Source organism: Calypte anna, chromosome 1 (genome assembly GCF_003957555.1).
Source record: "Calypte anna isolate BGI_N300 chromosome 1, bCalAnn1_v1.p, whole genome shotgun sequence".
Classification (NCBI taxonomy): Eukaryota; Metazoa; Chordata; class Aves; order Apodiformes; family Trochilidae; genus Calypte; species Calypte anna.
In genome coordinates, this window is record NC_044244.1 from 99,485,760 (window position 1) to 99,496,145 (window position 10,386).

The window sequence follows — 10,386 nt, forward strand, 5'->3', positions numbered from 1 at the left end:
ACATACTTTTTCAGATCAGCCAAATATATCTCATACAGTTTTAACAATCATGCAAGTACAGATTTGCAAATTCAATGAGGTTCTAGAGCAAGTAACTTGAAATTAAATTGAAGAATACACATTATACCATTTGAACAAACCTTTTTGGTCACCTGCCTCCCTCAAAATGGTCACTGTTCTCCTTGCATGTAACTTTCACAATCTATCTATTGGGTCACAACCACTGTGACTGCACTAGGCCAAGATGTCTGTTCACTGCCTCTAAAAACATCAGTTTTGTTTCTAAACCTGCAAGTATTCAAGTACTGACTTCTTAAATTTGCCTTTTTAAGAAAAGGCTTTTTTGAGCATCTTAAAAAGGGTTTAGGCTTAACTATTGAACACTTGCTTCTATAGTTGTAAGTGCTGGATGTCACACATATGCACCTTGTCATATACTAGTCTACATGTACTTTTTCCAGACATTCCCTTCTGTATCCAGTGCACAGAAGCTAGGGATGCTTGTTTTTGCAATAATTGTTAAATATATCACCTTTTCTGTAGGAAATTAAGAATATTTGACATAATTGTAGCCTCGTAATTTTTGTGTTGTATTGGACTTGTGCACTCACATTCTGTAATTTAGAACCACATCTTGTTTTCTGGGACACTGCAGGCAAATTTAGATCCACTTGGAAAACATTCTTCTCTTGAACTGTGGGAGGTGTTGGATCTGTGTGACTTAAAAGATTTTGTTCAGTCACTCCCAAAGAGCCTTCCTAAGATTTCAGAAAGTAGTGAAAATCTCAGGTTCCAAAACAAAATAGCACTTATATTAAGTGCCCTGACATGCCCATTTAGTTAATACATTCTTATTATGACTACAGATTCATAAAAAAACCCCCTTATTTTTGTGAGCATACAGGCAGATGTAATTTGGTGCTATATTTTAGGAATTATGTATCTGCATGTATACTTAGGTAATTTTTGAGGCAATAAACTTGACCCATTCATGTAATTTTCCTTTTGATCTTGCAATTTGAGTAATTGAGAAAGGATTTCAAATAACTGAAAACCACTTCTTATAGATCTAGATGAGCATGACAAAATCACATTGTGAAAGTATCCCAGAAAAAACGGAGTCAGATGCAACTCTCTTTGATAGCAGATTTTAATGCAAACCTCAGCACTCATTGCAGGGCGTGCAAGTTCTTCTATAGGCCACAGAAACGCTGATTTCCATTTTTTGTTACGGTTCTTGAAGTTCTTCAATAAAAATGCAAAAAACAGGCCACAGAAAGGCAAGTGTGGGGAAACGAAGCTGCAGCTTAAGAAGGGGTTTTTCCCCCTGACACCACAGTTCCTAATGCTCCTCCTGTACCACTTTCCAGAGAAGATCTGTTGCTCAGGTGTAGCAACTCCTCAGTAAGTTAAGGGATTACAACATCACCTGCAAACCTCCAAAGGAATTCAAGGAAGATACAGGCACACAGAGCTGTAGCAGTACTTCCCAGAGAAGCTGAAACAAGGCATGCCCAAGGGGCAGAATTTGCTTTTATTAAAACCATTCTGAAGGGTTATTTATAAAATGCATGTCAATGGCACTGAATTCAGCAACATAGATTTGGTGAGGCATCTTAATACTTTCAGAATTTCAACTCGCAGAACAAGTTTTAGCTATATAAGTTTGTTACACAGCAAACACCACAGGCAGCCTTTCTCAGATTTTATCTTTAAAATATCTATTTATTTAAAGAGAGACTTTTTGTAAACAGTACATGTGCATATCCCAAAACGTACAATTAAAAGAGAGAGGATGCATCTTTAAAATTCAATGGTTTGTGCCAAAATACAGTACTAAAAATCACGACACAAAATAAGTAACTTGACTGCAGAAATCCGTTATTTAATAAATAAGGACATGTTGTGAGATACCCAATGTACAGTATCTTTTCTACTAACAGAAAATATCTGATAGAAATCTGAATAAATACCCTTTGCAAATTATTTTCACATGTAAACAACCTACCCATCCCTTACAATTCCTAGATGAACACTGAAGGAGATTTAACTCCTCCAGAGTGAAGGAGTATGTGCAAGAAAAAGAACAAAGTACTTCACTTATTTGCATTGAGAGTTTAACAGTTGAATTACTCCCACACTCCCAGCTAGCTTGTCCCAGAATTGCAAAAAGCTTTCAAAAGATTAACTTCACTGCGATGCAGTTCTGGTTTTCTACAGGCCTCCTCATTTTACACAGTGCATGAGTAAAATGAGGACTAAAAACCTACTGCAATTCCAGTAGACTTTGAGATGAATTTACAGCAGGACAGAAGAAAAGGCCACAATGACTCCGAACACATTGGAATCCATGTTGAGTTAAATACATCCACATGTATCTGGAAGGCAAGGTCCCAAATAGCAACTGCATATAGGAACTGTGCTGTGTATTGGCATTCACCCATTATTCCACTGGAGAGGCACTTCTATCAACTCAGGGGTTGCAGTTTTTTTGGGCCTTACCATTCACTGCCTGTAACTGTGCAACACCTTTTGAGCACATCATCATGTGTTACTACAAGTTCCATACAGAATTAGCAAAAAAGAGCTATAAAAGAAAAAAATCCTCAAATTAAAAAAACCCAAAAACACCACTCTTTCAACTTGGGGAAATTAAAACAGATGTTAGTAATACTTTGTGAAACTTCTTTGAAGTTAAGCAATGCTGATGGAATGCTTGTGTGCAACTATGATTCCATTTAAGAGGATTTTAATTAGATTGCTCCAAAGAAATGTTTAGACAATAGTTATGCAAACAGCTGAATCAGCACAACTGATTTAAAGCAGTGCCATAAATCAGGCCTACTGCCAGGAGAATAAGAAGCCTATTTTAATATGGTCATAAGTTAAACAATAAATCTAAGTCCCACACACTTTTTTTTTTTTTGCAAGCTTAATACAAAAGCTTGCAAAAGCAGCAAAATTATTCTGGAGAATATAAGCAAATGCTTAGAACCACCTGATACTGGAAGTTACAGTAGTAAGATTGGGTTGATACATGTCGAAGCCAGTCTGAGCTGAATGAAGTGCTTTCATTGTGTAAAATTCTACACAGACATAAGAACTCATCTGGCCTTTAATTACTGATTTAACCATCTAAAGAAGGCAGAACTGTCACTGGTTTTTGGTTTGGGGTTTTTTTTTTTTTCAGATCTTCTAACTTTTTTTCTTCCTGTTCATTTGTTAGATAGCTGGGCAGAATATTATTTGTCTAAACTAAAGTTTTACAAAGTGTGACCTCCACTTGAGTTACACACACACTGCTTCCTCTCCCAAAAGAACATCTACAATCTCTGATCTATGTTGAGCTTAGAGTGAGGATACGAAACAACTTAAACCAGAGATACAACATAAAAAGTATGCAACACTTGGGTGAATTTTCTTTTACTAGGACTACAGGAACTAGATGTCATCTAGGATCCTTCTGTCCCACAATTTCTCCCCGAAAACAGTGCAGCTTGGGGTACTCCAGGAGAAAAATGTCACAAAGTTGTAGATACACAACAATTAAATTAATATTGGTCAAATTCAAAGGAAGACACACAGGTGTGACTTTAGGATACACAAAATTACTGTTTTCAAAATGATGGGGGGGTATAACTAGCTGGCCAATGCCCTTGTTTACTGTGGAGAAGATCAGTGGTATGTATATCAGAACACCTGTATGTCAACCACCACAACCAGCTCAGGAAAGCAGCCCTAGGAGGCACTGTGGTACTCCACATTAGCAAGAGCCATGTCTCTTAATACCATTTGGCTGAAACATGAAACAGTTTGTCACATAACCTCACCAATACTGTTGTGCTGTTATGAATAGCAGAATCAAGTGAATGCATAAGTCTCATTCAAGCTACAACATACCCTTTAGAAATGTGCTTAAATGCCCAAATGACTCAATTTAATAAATAAATCTAAGCTCAACACTGCTAGGGCTATGTGCATTGACACTGCTTCATATTCTTTCCAAGTAAATATGATGGCCCCAGGAACAACTACAGTGCCATAGCACATTACCTCTAAACTTTGGTTACACTCCCTTTACATTTTAAACATACACCTCTTCTGGATTTGCTAATAAAATTTAGCAAGAAAACGTGAGCGAGTCATCACTGGCATTTTCATCCAATATCCAGTCCACCAGCAAACACAGGATACTTCAGAACTTCCAAAAATGACTTGTACCTTTATAGTAACATCTAGATTCAACACAGTTAGGGGTCCAGTGACACTGAACTGGAATAGATAAGAATTAATATAATATGGCTAAGATTAGGCTCCCCTGCCAGTCAGGCAATTCTGCACCATCATAGTATGCTTTTGGAGAGATGGAATGCAATGGGAAGGAGTTTATGATCAGTTAAAATTAGTCTTCCGTAAATGCTTATTAGGAATCTCTACAGCGCTGACTTGGAGAGGCCAGGACCCACCAACAATTCCTGCTTGGATAGCTACGCCCATTACAACAGCCAGATCAGGATCTACAGAGGTGTTAGGTTCCTTTCCAAAGAAATCCTGAATAACTTTGCGTATTTGAGGAATCCGGGTGGAGCCTCCAACTAACACAATTTCATCCACTTCTGCTTTGTGTAGGTGGCCTTCCTTCAACACCTGTTCAATGGGCACAAGAATCTTCTCAAAAAGGTCCTCATTTAACATCTCAAACAGCTTCCTGGAGATTTCTGTTTCAAACACCACACTGCCAGAATTATTCTCTACTTCTGAAGTGTCTGCAAGATTTTGCAGATATTTCACTGTTTCTGAAGGCTTGCCTTTTAGCAGAGTGTTTGTTTTTACTTCACTTTCTGGAAGTTCTTTTGTAAGTTTCCTTTCTGGCATAGTCAACAATACCCTCAGCATAGCTGTCTCATTAACAGTCAAATTTAATTTAACTGCTTCCACAGCCTGTCTGAGGCGATGTATTTCTTCTTTTCTTGTTGGCAGAGAACCATACGTTTGATGGAGCTGATCATATAAATACAGCATCAACCTCTGATTAAAATCCTGGCCTCCAAGTTTGTTGTTCCCTGAAACATCCAAAAGAAAGACAGACATCAGACACAGCACCTTCAAAACTTCAGAAAGCAGCACACATCTTCTCTTTTATAGAGATGGTGTACAAGGGCCAGAAGAGGTGATACTAGGACCATTAGCATAACACAGGAGCTCACAGAGCTATCCCAACAGAATCACAGAATCATCCGGGTTGGAAAGGCCCTCTGAGATCATCAAGTTCAAAAACTTTGGAAAGTTTCAAGTCTCAACTCAACAGGGAGCTGAGACACATCATACAAACAATAATACTTGAAGGGTTGAACCAGATGATCTTTGAGGTTCCCTCCAACCTGACATCCTATAATTGTCCAATGACAAATCCAGGAATAACAATTTCCAGATACCTATTTAGTAACTATTTTAGATTTATCCCCTTTAGTGTTTTTACCCTAGAACTGCTGTTTCACTGTAATTAAAAAAAAAACAAAAAAAAACATTGGTTGTTAACTCAGAGATATTCTCCGTTGAAGAAAATATGAAAATATATAACAGATTTCTAGCTGGAACTCTGTAACCCGAGGCAATGTCTCACAGCAAATTGTTTTTCCAGCTAAAATTCCCAGTTTCAAATTTCTACTTCTGCCCAGAGGGTTTTTTTCTCTAAGTGCTTTCACAGCACAGCTTTATAGGGATCACTGCTTTAACAGTTTCAAGTTATTCAGTGTCTTCATGCACTTACACAAAAAACTACATGCTGCTTTAGTGTATGTATATACCCTGCTGGAAGGGGAAGCAAGTGAGAAAATGCAAGCAGTAAATTTCAAGCTTTATTAATGCATATATCTTATATTACCCTTGAGAGAGAGGCAAAAAATTATATAAACAATTTCTACTGAAAGATTATTCTCGTACCACGACCTCTCAAACAACTGTTATGCTTTCTGTTAAACTGAGTTAAGAAAAAAAGCCTGCAAATTTTCATCTGTGTTGAAAAATTCTCTACAAGTTTCCACTGTTTTGTTTTGACTGAAAACAAGAATTCATGTTTTTAAAAGCTCCTTTAACAATGACTTTAGTTGCACCTTTCCTTTCTCTCCCTCATCCCTTGGGAAAGTGAAGTACTTTTCTCACCTGCCATGGCTCGTGTGAGGAACATCCCTCCCTGCTTGTTCAGCAGAGACACATCCAAAGTTCCTCCACCCAAATCCACCACCAGAACATTAAACACATCAGCTTTGTGAAGTCCATAAGCCATAGCTGCAGCTGTGGGCTCATTGATTACTCGTAAAATTTCTAGCCCTACAAAGAGCAAAGCAACAGTTAGGTACACTTGAGAAAACAGCTGTTCTCACATTGTAATGACATTTACCATTATTTTTTGTGATTTTGTTTTTTAACCAAGTTTACCTTAAGTAAAAAGTCAAATCTAAAGTAAGTATTTTTCTAAGAAGTAATACCCAATGAAGTCTATTATTTTAGACTGAGAAGTACTACTTCAGCACCAGGGTGAAATCAAGAACTATGATTTTCTGAAACACATTTCTTCCAAAGAAACCTTGCTAAGAAGACGTATTTCACATGTTCTAGTTCTGTTCAAATTATTGTCCAAGGGTGCTCTCTATAAAAAGATTACCAAAAGGACCATTTTCTCTGAAATAATAGTTACTAATACTAGCTAAGCATGTCTGCATTAGTCAGCTGCACCTGTCAGTATCCAAGAACTTGCTGTTGTTCCTCAAAACTGTTAGTGGTCAGTGAAAAAAGAAGAAAAAAACCCCACAACATTCTGAAGTTTTCTATTGCTGATTCACTGTTTCTATATCCTCCTCAAAGACTTTACTGTTAGTGAAACAGATCTAAAGGTTTCACAAAGAAACATTGGGGTAAAGAGACATCACCTGCAAGGTTGGCTGCCTTAATGGTAGAATTCCGTTGCCTTTCATCAAACTCAGCTGGCACAGAGATGACTGCCTTGGAAATGGGCATGCCAAGAGAGTTTTCAGCCATTCTCTTCAATTTCAACAAGAGCTGAGAGCCAATATGCTCTGGAGTTATGTGAAAGGTTTCATTAGTTGTCAAAGAAAACTCAGCTGATCCATTGTTATTGAAAATCTGGGAGGAGAAAGAACACAACCAACAGGTGAGAAGTCTTTATGTTATGCTCTCCCACTCATGCTTGTGCCTTGTCATTCTCTTGTGTATAGTCAGTTTATTCTGGAAAAATATGAATATGCTTTTGCCACTGCTTGAATCACTTTTATGCCCTAACTACAAGCATTATGCAAAACATACAAGTATATCCAAAGTAGTAACACCCACTGCAACCAGAAGTTGCAACAGCAACTGTGTAATCAACTTCAACACCACATTCAAAGATAAAAGTAAAGGGTTTTAATCCCTGGGTTTACCCTACTGATAAAGCTTCAGTTTCTGAAAGGAAGTAAATAGGCTGGTACTGGCACAGCTTCTCTTAACAAGTAAAGGATCCAAAGACTGAAGTACCTGAAAAGTTGTCTCTTTATGGCAAATAATGCACCATATTAAATAAATGCAATACTTTCTTTAAAAAAGCAGCTTTCAAGATCTGCTCCTGGTCAAGCACTAGAGATGTGCTAGGGAAAAACTATTCCAGGACAGAGAAGATGCAATTTATACACTTGTCTTTTTTCTATAACGTCTGGGAAAACGTTCCAGCAAAGCAAAGTTTATTCTTTAAGGGAAGGGGCTGTAAGGTTACCCAGAAACATATTTCACAGTAGAGGACCTGGTCTTCTGGAAAATCATTATTAGCTCTCATGTAGAGGTACACAACTTCTGTTTCCCCCCCCCCCCTCCCTGGATAACCTCTTCTGGTTTGCAGGCATTTCAGATATATCCAGATGACTCAAGGTCAGAAAGTTTGGTCATGTACTACACCTTTCAAACTTCCTATAAATAACTGCTTGTAGAGACCTGAAGAAGGTGGCTCCTTACCTTAAAGGGATACCTGCTACTTTCACTTTTCAGTTCCTCTGAAGTGAAGATTTTCCCAATGAATCTTTTTGCATCATAGATGGTGTTCTGAGGATTTGAGTCGGCCAGTTCTAGGCCATCATATCCTACATACACATCTTTGTCTGTGAAGGAGACTATACTTGGTATGCTGTTGTGCCCATTTTCATCTGCAATAACTTTCACCTGCCCTGTTCCAGGCAGAAAGACACCAACAGAGCAGTAAGTTGTGCCAAGGTCAATTCCAATCACTTTTGGTGTAGGCATTGGTAAATATTGCTGTGCTAGATAGCCAGCTAACAAGAGAGCCAGAATGGCTGAACCTGAAACAGATTTTTTTAAAAACAGGGTTAGAGAACCTACTGCTGTAAGCTTAGAAGTCAATGCAAAATATGCAGCATTTTTCATTTCACCTCATAAAATATTATTTTATGCCCTGAGGCCACAGCTTAGAGTTCAGCTCTCTCTCAGCTTAGCTCTCAGCTACCTAATTAGTTTTCAATTTCTACAAAGGTGACCAGCAAGTTCAGGTCCTTAAATCAACAAAAAGTGGTTAGAAGAGTCAAAAATCTTAGGCATGAAATACTAAACTGGTAAAAAAAGGCAAAAAAGCACAGCAAAGCTAGAAATATGACAAGCCTGTAATAAATTTTCTCTGCAAGGCACTTCAAAAATATAGGTTAATTAACACTCCAGGGAGAACTGCCTGTGAATGACCCCTAAGGGGCATCTAGTTAATGAGACTGCACAAAATCACAGTGAGATGTCAAACTCCCAATTCCAGCATTTCCTCCAGCTTCACTGGAAGTCTAAAACTAAGGAGATGCAAAACCAAGCTAACTCCTCCTATTTCAGTCATAGCTCCCAAAAAGCATTTCACCACATCTCTGAATCTTTTCTAGTCTAGCTCAAGTGCAGAGTAGGATGGCTTGGTTTTTTCATCAAGAAATCAAGATATCTAATAAAAAACAACGCCTCAGAGGAGCGCACCGGCCACAAAGAAAATCACAAGAAATATAAATAACTTAAATTTCAAAAAGTGGCTAAGGTCTTATGCTCGTGAGGCACCATGGCTGTGCTTGAAACAGGCCGTGAATCTTCCACGGCAATTCTCAGCAATACCTCAGTGCGCACTTCCCCTTTCCAAACAGAGAAACACACCGAACACGCCACAGGTAACCGTGCCACGCCGAAAAGCCAAACCGGGGCGACAACACCGTCAGGAAGACTGCGAGAGCCCCATCAGAGGCGGCACTCGAGGGCAGCGACCACCGCCTGAGGCAGCTGACGAGCCCCGCCTGGGCCCTGCCAGGCAGAGGCCACCATAGGCGGGGAGAGGGCACCCCAGCACTCCACCGGCCCCACCGCCGCTCTCCCCCACCCAGACACCGTCCCTTCATCATTCCGCGGGGTGGACTGGGCCCCCGGGCCCCCACCAGCGCTCACCCAGCACCGCCATCTGCCCGCTCATCGCTGCCGCCGGCTCCAGCACCGCCCGCCAACGTCCACTGCTGACGGCTCTTTCCGGGCAGCGCCGCGGGGCACGCTGGGACTGGGAGTACGAGCCTCCCACCCCCCCTTACTGACGTTTGTGTACAGCGGGAGCAATAAAACTACAACTCCCAGGAGGCACGGGGGCGAGGCTGTTTCCGGCGGGAGCCAACGAATGGGCTGAGAGAAGTGTCATTCAGGAGAGATGATGCGCACCCTGGCTCATACGCAGAGCGGCACTGGATATGTCGCGGTGCATGCTGGGAGTGGTAGTTCGGTTTGTGGCGGCGCGGCGGCTATCTCTGTGTGGGGTTCGGTGGCGCCGTGGCAGCGGCTCGGAGCCTGGGGCCGCTGCGATGCTCAGCTTCCCGCCCGCCACCAACGCCCTCATGCCCTGTGGCACCGGCGGGAAGCACGGTGCGGTGCCGGGCAGGAACGTAGCGTGGGGCCCGGCCCGGGCAGGCAGTGCTGGCGTCGCTGTTGTGTGAGCTCACTGCTGCCGCCGTGAGGCGTTAGAGACCGCAGGTTCGGCAGTGCCGCATCAGCGCGCGTTAAAACTCCTAGGCCTTTAAACTTAATTATAACTATTATTATTTCTGGTTTTATTGTTATTCCTGGCGTTCGCGTTTCAGAGCCTTTGGCGAAGGCGGGGTGGGCAGCTGCCCTCAGCCCTGGCGTGGATGCTGGCCACTAAGTGGTGGGCCCAGCTAGCCACGGCTGGGATACTTCTTGCCAAGGCGGCGGGTGCTGTGCGGGAATGGCCCAGACCATGGATGGGGGAACCCCCTCCTAAGGGACCTGGTACTGGTGCCTATTGTGGCGGCAGATAAAGACCACCCAGGACCTGGGAAGGGGTTTTGGTCCAATAACTTA

The 10,386-nt window shown here is 41.2% G+C and overlaps 1 protein-coding gene across 1 annotated transcript; it reads right to left on the minus strand.

Moving 5' to 3' along the window:
• Window positions 1-1,515: 1,515 nt before the first annotated feature.
• On the minus strand, window positions 1,516-9,569 carry HSPA13 (heat shock protein family A (Hsp70) member 13). The gene is made up of 5 exons (XM_008502941.2): window positions 9,469-9,569; window positions 8,005-8,345; window positions 6,930-7,143; window positions 6,163-6,330; window positions 1,516-5,063 (listed from the first exon to the last, which is right to left on the minus strand). The coding sequence occupies exons 1-5, from the start codon at window positions 9,491-9,493 to the stop codon at window positions 4,393-4,395; spliced, it is 1,419 nt and encodes a 472-aa protein (XP_008501163.1). The 5' UTR covers window positions 9,494-9,569; the 3' UTR covers window positions 1,516-4,392.
• Window positions 9,570-10,386: the final 817 nt, after the last annotated feature.